Genomic DNA, 13,918 nt, shown 5'->3' with positions numbered 1-13,918 from the left:
GGTTTGGTTGTGGGATCTCCCAGTCCACACCCTTCCAGTGCATGTGTTGGCTTTTACCTGAGGTTATCGCAGGTGAGGCCTGCTGTAATCAAGGAGGGATAAAACCAACCCTCTGTGTGTCAGTCTGGGAAGCGAAGACTTGGAAACAGAAACCTAGAGAGGCTCTGGGTGGTCTCAGCCAGGAGGGCTGAAGGGCCACGAGGCTACGTGTAGCTGGATCTCTTCCCTATCTGGACTTGTATTCAGTGAGCGAATCTGCTAATGGCTGGAGCCTAAGACACTGTGTATAAGCAGCTGTGCTTAGAGGTAAATCAGGGAAAAGTACTGTGTATTAGTTAGATCCCAGACAGGCAGGTGTTTATTTTGATGCTTGTGTTTTTGCGGGTGCTGAAGTGCCAAAATAAAGCATCAGTTTGGACATTAAATCCTGTTTTCTGCAAAGAAGTCTGTGATTGTGACCCCCTACCCCCTGAGAGAGAACGATCCCTTACAATATATATATTGTAGGAAGGTACAAGGAATCATCGTGGATGAGAGGTACATGTCACCGAGGTTCCTGGCCTCGGTGGAGTTATAGCTGCAGTTTCTGTTTGACACCTTGATACTTAGTATGGCTATAATAGCTGATCCGGGACAGCTCTTACTGGGAGTAGTCAAAATGCTGGGTGGGTTACTACTCCCCATGTTTCAGGCCGGGTTTTGGTATAAAAACCAGCCAGCACTGCCAGGTGTAGAGGATTACCTCCGTCTGACAGTGGAGCTCAGGAGGTCTGTGTGCTATGATCTGAGGGCTGTGTTGGGATCTGCAGCTTGAGCCAGGCTGGAGGGCTCAGACCCCTGTGAGGTCGAAAAGGCCGCCTAACGCCTGCCTGTGGACTTGACAAGGCAGAACTTCCAAGAGGGTGTGAATTAACAACTAGAATAAAAGGTGGCTGTTTTGTATATGAACTTTTCATGTTTGTGAACGATCACCAAGCAACTTGTGTTTTTGTTTTGCTTTCACGTATGAATAAACACTGATGTTTTGAACTAAGAACTTGTACTTTGCCTCCGTGCTGCACCCGCTAATCCTAACTACCAGAGCGAATTCCCAAAATATATACACTGAACAAAAATATGAAAAGCAACACTTTTGGTTTTGCTCTCATTTTGTATGAGCTGAACTGAAAGATCTGAAACATTTTCTACACACACAAAAGACCCATTACTTTCAAATATTGTTCACAAATCTGTCTAAATCTGTGTTAGGGAGCATTTCTCCTTTGCTGATATAATCCATCCCACCTCACAGGTGTGGCATATCAAGGTGCTGATTAGACAGCATGAATATTGCACAGGTGTGCCTTAGACTTCCCACAATAAAAGGACACTCTGAAATGTGCAGTTTGATCACACAGCACAATGCCACAGATATTGCAACGTTTGAGGGACCGTGCAATTGGCATGCAGACCGCAGGAATGTCTATCAGAGCTGTTGCCCATGCAATTAATGTTCATTTCTCTACCATAAGGCATCTCCACAGATGGCACTGTTTTTATTTTATATTTGTTACAAGATTCATCTGACAGGGTAGATCATGTGCTATTTTTATAAAGCAGGTTGTTACAGACGCAATGATATCAAATATGTCTACTTTCTTTGTTTCAGTTTTACATAATAAAAAATATATGTTTTTGTGTCTTCATTTTCTAAATGCCATATTTTATTTATTTTTCTGGCGTTCGTCTTGTGCAGGGGCTTCTTTTTTGCCGGAAGAGTTGATGATTTTATTGGTACCATTTTAAGGTACATATGATTTTTTGATCATTCTTTATTACACTTTATGGGGCAAGGTGACCCAAAAATTGGTTGTTTTAGCGCCGTTTTTATTTTTTTAGCGTTCACCTGAGGGGTTAGGTCATGTGACATTTTTATATAGAAGGTTGTTACGGACACGGCAATACCTAATATGTATACTTTTTCTTATTTATTTGAGTTTTACACAATAATAGCATTTTTTAAACCAAAAATATAAAAATATGATGCTTTAGTGTCTCCATAGTCTGAGAGCCATAACTTTTTTATTTTTTGACCGATTTTTAGACAGTGTCAATGGTATTATTGATGAATTCAGTGGGGAAAGATTTCCTACTGAAAATGCATCATAATTCTGCTGTATATGCAATATGTCACATGTATCAAAGGAGTTGTCACACAGTTTTTCAAATCTTCGGGGGAGCTTTTAAAAGTAAGAAATAAATTCACTTGCTAAAGGTCCCTCCCTTCCAGTGCCATGGTCCAGGACTGGAACTGATGATGTCCAATGTTCAAGTGACCACATGCACAAATGCTCGCTCATCAAATTAAGGCATCTCTCAAGCGGTCATCTTAATCACTGTTTCTCGGCAGCAGATTGTGCTGTTTAAACAGTGATCTGCTGCCCAGAAACAATGATTCTCTATGGGGACGAGCAAACACATCAGTGATCCCTTGTCGCCATACAGCAGAGGTGATTGCTGCATGTAAGACTAGTTTCACATTAGCGCTAAAATCATCCAGCAGAGGAACAGCCTAATCACATAGCTGGATACTACCTTTCCTCACCAGAGTCCATTGACTACAATAGGAATTGGTAGGGATACGGCCTATCTACAGTATTAGTGACGGCATTCGGCCAGACAAAACCCCCTCAAAACAGATGCTTTCTCTACAATTCGACATCTGCTGTAACCTTTATGCAGTCAGATTGAGAAAGGATGAACATGGTAAGAGAAGATGAGATTGTACATAAGACTGATTTTTTCCGACAACATTTATACGATGACAGTTTTCTTGATTACTGTACATTCCCCTAGAGAAGAACGACACACTGAACAAAGATATGGCCCAATTTGCATTTCTGCATCAAGAAATGGCTGCCTACTCTGTTTCATTGCCTTTCAAAGCAAACACTTTTATTAGAAGGATGGATAAACCTCCAAGGTTTATAAGTAGTTGTAACAACAGAGGCATTAAAATAAATATATAAAAAAAAACATTTACAAGATTCAAAATGGAAAATAAGTCGGCATTGGAAATTTTGGAACAATACATAAGCCTTTAATGTACACAAGTAACACTGCTTTTATTGTTGGCAAGTATGAACTTTTCGATATGCGAACATTTCTTTAAAGCTCATCTGTGAGTCTAGAATATTATACTACGACCTGTTTTAACGGCATTAGAACTATAAAGTAAGGATTATGATTTAAAAAAACACACAAAATAAAATATGTCATGTTGAGGCAAAAAGCATTAACAAACAGATCCTACTGATTTCAGAAAATATTACAGAGCAAGTGTACCAGGAAGAAGTATACACCAGACTACTTCAAAACGGCAAGTTCTATTGTAGGAGTATTGATACAAGCCCCAACAAGGTCTACATAAGCCATGAGCTAGTTGGCATATTATATAAAAACCATGATTTCGGTACAGTACTGGTGAAGGCCTGGCAACTGCTGACTTGCACTTGCCCACTTTAGCATAACACCAGGTACCTGTAAAATCCACCACTCTACGTGCAGGTATCGAAATGCATTGGTGCTTGCCCTTACTTCTAGGATAGTCATCGCTATAACCTGGAAAGCAGAAGGAGCTAGAAATTCCCAAATTTCTCGCTTTCCTACACTTTGCAGCATTTTTTTTTTTTTACTTATTAATTAAACCATTTATATGTATATTTATTCACACTGTAAAATTGCTTTTAATATTTAATCATCTTCTATTTAAATCTATAGGTCCAATGAGCTTACTTTAGATTCTAGTATTCGAAGAATGTAAATGACTATAAAACTATCCATAGAAAAAGGACCCTTAAGAGATTTTACATTCATTTTTTTTTTATCATTTTATTTTATATATAAACTTTCTGAAACACTTTTACATAAATTAACTCCTCTGAGACTAATATTTGATGTACAGTAAATTGTAATTCCTATAAAAATCCATAAACAACTTGTTTCACATAATTTACAAAAAAAAGAAAGAAAACAAACAGATTCCTTTGCTCAAACTTGCAGAGAATTCTACTTGCAATATTTTTTTGTTGTTGAAGGCAAACCATGTTAGCATTGTAAAATCTGTATTTAAAGTCACATGGTAGCATAAGTCACTTGTGCCAATTATTGTCCTTGCCTCTTTTATAAAGCAGCACGGAAAAAGCAGTCGAGTTGTCTATAAACAGTAATTTTGATCCACATTTCAAAATTAACAATGATATATACCACATCCTATGCAGAGAGAAAGAGAAATCGAGAAACTACTCCTGGTAAGCAAAGGTCAACATTTCAATAATATTCAGAAACACTGTACAGATATTCGGTTTGATTCTTTTTTTTTTTTCTTTTAATACAGTGCCTGGATGAATGTAGATAGAGCCTACTGCAAAATCTATAGGCTTTACTCTCCAGTCCAAGTGCAGTGATATGCATATGTAAACATGTTATCTTAAAGCAGATCACCTTTAAGGTCATTCATAAAAACATAGGGGTGGGTGCCAACAGCATTTTCTTTCCCCAAGAAGGCTCTTAAATTGAGAGTCCAGTACAGATTGTGCTACAGAGAGGATATTTGAGCCAATTTAGAGTCTAAGCTCAAATAACTATGCAGCAAAACAGTTTCTGTCTCCCTTTCTGCAGGAAGCACAAGTGTCATGTCTCTTTGGCAGCCTCAGCAAGGCCGTTGTGTTACCTTTTCCCAATCTCGCTTTGTCTGAGAAACTGTATATTGTAAGAGCTGTCTGCTAATTCAGGGTATTGCTCCACAGAGAGTACATAGTACCCATCATATCCTTGTACTTTGCCAGCACTCAGCAGTTGTCTTTTCTCTCCTTCAGTCCACAACCTCGCACCCTCTTCACCATCTCTTACTCTCTGCTGTTCCCTGGCCCAGGCATGGGAAAGAGCTCTTTGTCTTGCTTGCTCTAGGATTCGAGCCTTCTCCTCATCAAGTGTCATGCCATAACGTACATGCAAAGCCAGGGCACCATACTGCATTTCCACATCAGCAAACCTGCGAGTTCTTCCATTTACTACTGTGGTAGACTGGGAGACTGTCACATTGATGCCATTTTCTAAGGTTTTCCGCCCACTGGTCAACCTTAAGGTGGCCAGGTCACTTTCTGGAGTGGTGGTTTTAATGAAATAGTGGGTGTCTCTCCCTTCTATGGTAAAATGTAGATTCTCTAGGTAGAAGGCAGAGTTGAGAACTGCCGCAACCTTGATGCAGTCCTCATTTGCAATATTGAGAACGTTAGTGATGACTTTGCCTTCATTGACAGCCAGCATGACTCCTTTTCCGATCAGTGATTTCACAGTAGCAAACCATAACCATGATTTCTCCTCTCTGGTTTTATGTCTACTTATTTGAATCTCTGGGATTTTACCCAGTGATAGGAAAGCCTTTGCCTGTCTTGAAACTTGCTGTTGTACCCCAGAAAGAGGCTGAAAGAAAAATAGTTAAGTATAAATTATTTATTTGGAAACATAAAATGTCATATAAAAGCATTACATTTTGGACATATTATTTTCTTGTTTTCTTTCTTCACAAATCCCAATAAACTGTCACTGCTATGTACTTTATGGTAATTTACGGTCAATAGGACTGAGCAATTAGAATTTTCCTACTGTGCATTTGTTTCTACTTATTTTAGGAAAGTCTTTACAGTATAATAAATAAATGATGGTAAAGGACACACATTCATCTTTATAAGCTTATATACCAATGATAAATACTGACTATGAAGTCAATTTATTGTACCAAGTAACAACTTCTATCCCAAAAGATGACATAAACACGGGCTTCATTCAAGATAGTGGAATACTAATTCATATTTTGCATAGATTTAAAGTCAAAGGGTATGCTGATGATTTACAAGAGTGCATACTTAAAGGGTTTGCCATTAAAAGGAAGGAGGAAAGATTGCAGAAATGAGCTATACTAATACATGAGAAATAGTGAAGACAGCAGCATCCTGGCCACACATGAATTACTGGAAGGGACACATCCACATGAGAAAACTGTGAAACTAAGATCAGGTTACAAATTGAATATCGGGGGGTCTGAGAATTAATAAATAAGCAGAGATTGCAACCTGAAACTTAGTATATAGCCGTATACTCACTAAAATATATAAGAATAACAATTTAAATCTGTTTAAAGGACATGTTTTCATGAACACAAATTTAATGTTCCAGAAATTGAAAGCTACTTTTTTCATCTCTCTTTTTTTATAATTGTATTTTATTTTCAAGCCATGTTACACATAGTAATAATAATATATTCCAACTACATCCATATAAATAAAAAACTGTTTGGGAGAGGAGAAGAGAAAGGAAGCGATAAAAAATTAATAAATACATATCTGAAACACAAAAATTAATCTAATCCTTTTTCATCTCCGATACCAGTCTGAGCCTAGAAGAAAATATTCTAAACTTTGGGATGTAGGGACATTGTGACCCCTTTGTAAATGTATCACTTGGTAGCTCTTTCACTTCTCTGCACCTTAATCTAGGCCTGCATATTTACAGTAAATTAACCTTTACATTTGGAAGCATGATTTAACTGTATAAGGTAAAGTTTACCCTTCAGGTAAACCGTACTTACTGTTTTATTAGCATAGGCCATTGATTATGTTTTCCATCCTCCATAGAGGATAGTTTAACAAGGGAACATATTGTGGTGTCACTTGTTAATTGATATACAGGATAGAATAAAACCTGGATAATAACATTAGTGATGCCATTTCATCCTGCTAAAATAGTATACAATATTTGAGCCACCATGTGAACTGGAGTGAACTGTATATAACAGTGCTAGTTATAGAATATGCATCATGATTCCATGCTTATTCATGGTATTTGGATATCATCATTTTTGGTATCGTTAATCAGCATATTGACTACATTTGTGGTTACAGTAGGTCATCATAATACCGAATTGGGCACTAGGTAGAACATTTAATAAAGACAGTTATAAGATGCTCACAGTAATGTGCTTTAGTGGATCATATGGTATTAAAGCAATGTTCCCTACATCTATTATGGTGCCTCCCAGTCTGATTAGTCACATGGTCATGACGGTGAATCCTTTCAGCACACAAGTGATGTTCTTCTTGACCAGTCAGAAGGCGCCAAAATTGGCCTACTGTGCTCTTTAGAATTGCACTCCTGTGAAGCACATTACCATAAGGGTCTTATAGATGCCCTTTCTATAAGGAAGATTTGCCCTCTCAATTATATGATCTTATTCTCACATTCACAGAAGTGCTCTGATGTGATGATAATAAAGTTATGCTACTGTTCATATGTTCTTATGAAATGAAGCTACACGTATGCTTTATATGTATGCTAACAAGACAACTTTCATTTTGTATTATTATTGTTGTGCCATATAACAAAAAAAATCCTGAAAAATAAAAGAATTTACAAGGAAAACAGATTAATCAAATTTTAGAAATAGAATGTGTAGTCTGAAGAAATGTACACACCCTACAAATTATCCCGTGCAGTGTCCTTTATATATCAGTTCAGAATGCATGGAGTTAAAGTTGTCTGAATTAATATATCGCACTGGGGGAATTTTCACATTTGTTTTATTGTCAAAGTTTGATGGATAGTTCCCTCTGTCCCTATTGCTAGTAGCCTGAAGCTAATGAAAAGCCCAGCAAAGTATTAATGCCAGTCACTTTCCTCTCAGTCATTAACACATAATGCATGTATCTGTTCCCCAATTAAACTGACTGTCATCTGGAATTCTGCAATTAAGTTTAACACCAATATTTCATCTTTCCGACAAGTAAAATTAAAGCCACCACTGTTCCCCATTGGCATTCTGCTTCTATACTAGCCAACATGTAATTTTTCCTACTTCCAGACCAAAGTATTACATTAAAATGGTGTTAGAATTTCTGTAACTATATTGATCTTTATTTTACCCTGAGGATGTCATTTTGTAAAAAAAAAAAAAAACACAAGTAGCAAGAACTGCGTATGTCTATACATAATATATAAGCATAAAGTATGCAGCTCTTAAGGTGGCAAATGAACATTTCATTACCATATTACTGAGGGCTTTAATATAGTAAATAGAAGCATGGAATCCATTTAAAGGAGAATAAGATTCATATTCAATGAAATTTCAAATTATTTTTATTTTGCATTATTTATATGCGTAGTTCAGAAATGTGGAGCTGAACAAGAGCTATGTAGAATCTGTGGAAGGCTTACATATCCAAGGCTAAATAAAAGTTGGGTTTATTGTCCAGTTAATTTCTTTAGAAATGTTTATGCATAATTCTGTAAGAGGTGAATGGTTATTAATACATTTTATGTAAATTATATCAGCAGGCATAGATTTGTACCAAATTTATGCCATTTACTGGCTTTAGTATTGATATATCTTTCTAAAAGTTTAAGACACACGTCCTCCCTGGGAAGCCAAAAAAGTGCTGCAAAGCTGTTAGAATAATTCACCCCATAGTGTCCATCACTACTGTCTGTAGTGTTATCCAGACATACTCAAAAGCATTATAAACCTAATCAGAGAGGGTAACATAGAAGTCCTTCCAAAATGTAAGGACCCCCAACTGTGACAGCGACAATACAATACATATTCCTTTCTTATACAAGGGGAATTTTTGCTGATATGAGAAGAGTAGTGGAGATAGGATGTCAGTGGCTACCATCTATGTACTCATTCCCCAACATCTACTAGCATTTATAGTTTCATAGGAAGCCAATTAAGTGTATTTTAGTGTATTTTTGGAGTATGTGAAGAAATCTACCTGGAGGAGGTTGGTTATATGACAGAACATACAAAGTATATGTAGATGTGGTCTTTGGTCAGATTTGAACCAAGGGTCTCAGCTCTGCTCATGCATAGTACTGGAGCCCTTATATGGGGTAGAGAGATATTTCTGACCAGTTCATCTCATTCCTGGCTGAAGGTAAAGGAACTGGAAAAATAACTAGTCCAATATATAAAACATAAGAACTATGCCCTGTAAGTAGGAATCAAGTCAGACATGATGTTCACCCTCAATTTTATTATTCTCACTCTACATTTAGTTTTAAAGCATTCAGATTTGTCCTTTCTCTGCATTTCTTCTCAGCTTATGATGGCAGGAAAATAAATCTTTTTAATAGACACTCTGGGCATTTGTTAGTTGGCTTGACTGGCTTTCAATTACACACTGGCCGATTTGCTCTGCATTGAACATCCCAATTCTGACAGTTTTGTATTTGCTGCCTCAGATTGTTAATATGATCAGTGAGCAGTATCAATTTTAGTATTTTTTTTCATTAGGATACAACATCATTCTAAATCCAGTTAAAAACAGTGGATTTGTCGGCTAAGAGAACAATTTAAAAGGGAAATCTGGTCAAAATGATCGTGTTACTATAAGATTACACTGGAAACATCTGTGATCACCACTTATTTCTAAAACCCTTTGCTTAGAACGTTTTATTAGATCTCCAGTAACATATCCCTGGGTTGTGCCATAGGTGTTTGGATGTTCTATAGAACTATTTCATTGTGAAAATCAGTAGTGGTTTGAGAGAAATTCTTACATATATCTAAAACCTAACCGAAGATTGGTTTAGACTGGAACAGAAAAGCAGCAGGATTTCAAAGGGAGTCATTAGACTGATTTTCACATAATAAACCAGTGCTACAGATTGTGGTAATGCCATTCAACTGAAAAATAAGTTGGAATCCATATGCTTATGAAGCCCCAAGTACCCAGAGAGGATTTTCCTTAACTCAAAGTGCCTATGCCCTCTGTTTACAATCGATCCTATGTTCTTCCTCTTGTTCCTTAATATCATTTCCCTCTCCTCCTGACATTGCTCATTTCCATCTCAAAATCTCATGGAGGCACAGACTACACCTGCCCCACCTACTCATTAAAATACCTACTTTATGCATTAGCATCACAGTATGTAATATATATCTGTAGCCGAGATGAATGGTAAAGCATGAGAGGACATTTAAGAGCAAGGAGGATAAGCTGTGACTAGATACAAGCAGAGGCCTTGGGCATGTTGAATGTTGAAAATGCTCATGTTGGCACGTTGAGCATCTTTAGCATATAAATTCTGTATAGGGTTGACAGGGTTGGTTTGGAAAGGAAAGCATATTTCTAACCAGCTCTTAATAGGTTAGCCTGATGACTACTCTCCACAAAGGTGCAGGTTGAGTAAATGCTCACCTTGTCTGTGTCCAGGGAGAGGAGTATGGTGGAGAAGCAGATGTGTGTGAAGGCTGATCTGCTGCTGTAAGTTGTATGCCAGCTGCTGGGTAAAAACTAACCATGTGACTGACGGAGCTAAGCCCTAATATGATAAGAGACCACATTAGCATTTCTGGGACTTTAAATTGCTTGGTAGTAAGCCTCTGTACATTACAAGTCTGTCTATGCCAAAGAGAAGCTTGATTTGGTTTGCTGTACAAGAGTATGTGCTGAAAGAAAGCTGCTGAGGCTTGCTTTGAAATAAAACTGTACACTACATGTGGTTCTTTGCTTGGACTAAAACCCCAAACTTTTTTTCTGAGGAATAGAAATGTAATAAGGGTACATATAATGGTGTGTATGTGGACTGCAGTCCGATGGCTAAAAATTTACTATGAAAACGAGGTGATAGGCTCCCTTTACTTCACTATTGACTTAAAGGCTTTTACTATTGATGACCTATCCTCAGGAAAGGTCATCAATATCAGATCAGCGAGAGTCCGACATCCCCGATGGTCAGCTCTATGAGGAGACTGTGCACACAGGTTATCAATATTAAAAGCCAGGCCAACCCCTTTAAAAAGTTCTCTGAATACTAGACTTGCCATTAAAAGTGGCATATTCTAGTCCTAGGTGGGAGCTCTCCATTCAAAATGCGATCCTACAATTAAACATGTGAGTAGAAACTTACTGGTATATCATCCCATTGCTGACTCTTCATAAGTTCATAAGATGACTCTGTTAAATCAAGTTTAGGGTGTTGAAAGCCAGGAATGGAATTGTGTAGATAAAACCCAAATGTCATCAGCCAGCTGTTTATATCTACAGAAGAACAAAAAAAAAACATTAATCACCAGGTAAAAAAAATCAAATACAAATTCTCATGAAATGTCAGTTGATTTATCACTGCATTTTCAGTCTACTAGAGCAACGAGAAGAAACCAAAATGAACCCTGATGCAATGTACTCAGCAATAATGATGTCATGATCAGAATCACCAAGGCTGCAAGGCAGGAGAGGTAATGACCACATGGACAGCAATATTCATGTACGGTATATTGAGAAATAGAAATAAAGCACTGTATCATTATCAGAGCATAACTAAATGTAATGTAGTAATTTTGCAAATTAACAGTCATATGCCCCACTTCAGTGTCTTGCAGCAGCTATGTTTAAATCTGAGAAACTGTCTAAGGTGTTAATAAGCTATCGCATGTGATCATACGCATGTCACTTTTTTTGTATACACCATTAAGCAAACACATATAGCCGTGTCATTTCTTTGACAACACAATCTACTTTTGGACTCATCAAAAGAAATGGTAAATTGGCATTTTCTACAGGCGAGGTACCGGCGGAGGCTCAGGTGGCACTAGCTTGCTGCTGCTTTTCTCATCTGCCTAAGGTTAAATAACCTGTGATAAACCTCTAGTCAATGGAATGGGAAGTCGCTTGTTTCCAATACACCTTTGTCAGGAGGAGGGCATCTCATTTCTATGGTTAATAGAGAGCATTTTCCCCACTGCGGTGTGAATTAAAGGAATTCTTCACGAAGGCAACATTCTAGAAGACCTGACTGCCAAGCCTCTTGGAAATTCTCATTTAAACAGCATTTTATTCAATTATCCTCCCTTCACAGCAATACAGAGAAAGGAAATATCACTTCTGGAAGTAACAAAGCTCTGCATAACTTGTGAAGAGGGGAAAAATGAAATGTCAGTTGCTTGTATTAGAACGATTTTAGCTTAAAGGGAACCTGTCATCACCTTTATGCTGCCCGTACTAGCAGCAGAATAAAGTAGAGGCAGGTGAGTTGATTTCAGTGGTCTGTAATTTATAAGTTAAAAGTAAGTGGTTTCCGAGAACCAACATCACAATCATTGCAGACTGGGCCTGGAAAAGAGTCACGGCCTCCTGAGAAGAGTCATGGTTATTCATAACTTCCTGCCCACCTGCTGATAATTGAAAGTCTTCTACCTAGATTTCTCTCTTTCTCTCTAGGAGAGAACTGCCAATCATCAGTAGATGGGAAGGAAAGCCGGAGATTATGTATAACCATGACTCTTCTCAGTTAGATTTGACTATTTTCAAGGCCTGGGCTACAATGATTATGATGCTGGTTCTCAGCAAGCACATACTTTTAGCCGATGTGTGACACACCGCTGCAATCAGCATTTCTGTCACTACTTTATACTGCCCTCAGTACAATCAGCATAAAGTTGACGACAGGTTCCCTTTAAGGATCAATTTGAAGCATCAGCAAAAGTAGAGTTCTATTATGACCAGGGTTCCTTGAACCAGCATCTCACCAGGAGCTGCAATAAGGTATATGGCCAGTTCAGCACCATGTGCAATCAGCTCTAAGTGGGAATTACCATCTTATAGGACTGCCGTAACACCATAATAAAGAAGCTATAAAGCTATAAGTGCTATTTAGAACCTACAGCTAATATTCACCCTTTGCATACCATGAACTAAAATAAGATCTTGTGCTGGTGTGAGGATGACATTCTTCTGCTATGACTGAACTTACTCAAGAATTTTCTTATAAAAGATTATTCATGAGCATGATGGATGCAAGAACCATGATGTTAAATTAAAGCTAGCTGAGCCACTATTATTTGCATTATAAGAGAAGACAATTATCTGCAGACACATTGTAGCTGTTCCCCAGAAATCTAGGCAAAAACCCTCATACATCATTTAAATAGCTGCCTGGGGCAAACTGTCTGAGGGGTTAGATTTGGGCAATCAAACGCCATCAAACTAGCAGTCATTAATCTAGAAGACACCTAAACCTTATTAGTCTACAGGAAATATATAGGTGCTAATTACAGGTTTTAGAACCGTACGCCAGACTGAGAGCTGTGTTTCATTACAAGTCCTGCACTGTGAAATACTGCATTATACAAGGAGACCAGGCAATCATTGGCTGACAATCCCAAGTGATAGTGTAAAATATCTTAACAAATATTGAAATGGTTGCAGTTCTATTACCAAAGAATTATGTCACTCTGTGAAATCAATTATTTAATTCACTTGGATTTATATAGCTCATTACAAGAAATGTCAACCACCAAATAGAATGTCTTGCACCAAGGGAGCCACAGTCTATAATCTACCACAGAATATGGTGAATTGCAAGAAGGCTGAGAGCTTGAAAAAGGGCTGGATTTATCATTGGGTATATTAGGATCTGTGTCTAAAGGTCAAGGAGGTTGAAAGATATCATTTATTCCATAGATTTATTGTCCCTACTGTAGTCTCTCGATTGAATGCAAACTATATGCCCTGCATATGATTTACCGGAAAGTAGGTCTCAATGTGAAAAGTGAGTAAAGGGACCTTTACACGGGCTGAAAATCCCAAAGATAGTTGCTAACGAGCATTTATAAGAACGCTCGTTATCGATTATCTGGTGGTGTAAATGTACTGCTGATTACTCACACAAAAATTATCATTCCCCATTCTTGTTATCAGTGGGACTTTAGTGGTAGGACCCCCACAGATCTAATAGTTATCCCCTATTCTGTGGAAAGGTGGATAACTTCACATAATCAAAATACCCCTTTAAAAAGGTAAACCGCTTTCTTTTTCTTAATATCAAAACACTGTGAATTTATTTTCTAAAGCACAACATGCTATTTTGTTAAAAACTGGGG

At 37.7% G+C, this 13,918-nt stretch overlaps 1 protein-coding gene across 4 annotated transcripts in view; it reads right to left on the bottom strand.

Annotated features, from left to right (window-relative positions):
- Positions 1 to 2,924: 2,924 nt before the first annotated feature.
- Positions 2,925 to 13,918, bottom strand: part of TENM3 (teneurin transmembrane protein 3) — a 1,312,080-nt gene continuing 1,301,086 nt past the window's right edge. For all 4 annotated transcript variants that reach the window (XM_044297320.1, XM_044297329.1, XM_044297345.1 and 1 more), the window contains 2 exons: positions 10,948 to 11,078; positions 2,925 to 5,463 (listed from right to left, as the gene is read on the bottom strand). In XM_044297320.1, the coding sequence (XP_044153255.1) occupies positions 4,708 to 5,463; positions 10,948 to 11,078 (887 nt within the window). In that variant the 3' untranslated portion in view covers positions 2,925 to 4,707. The remainder of the gene's footprint in view (positions 5,464 to 10,947; positions 11,079 to 13,918) is intronic.

Source organism: Bufo gargarizans, chromosome 1 (assembly GCF_014858855.1).
Source record: "Bufo gargarizans isolate SCDJY-AF-19 chromosome 1, ASM1485885v1, whole genome shotgun sequence".
Taxonomy (NCBI): domain Eukaryota; kingdom Metazoa; phylum Chordata; class Amphibia; order Anura; family Bufonidae; genus Bufo; species Bufo gargarizans.
This window is presented reverse-complemented; position numbering and strand designations above follow the sequence as displayed.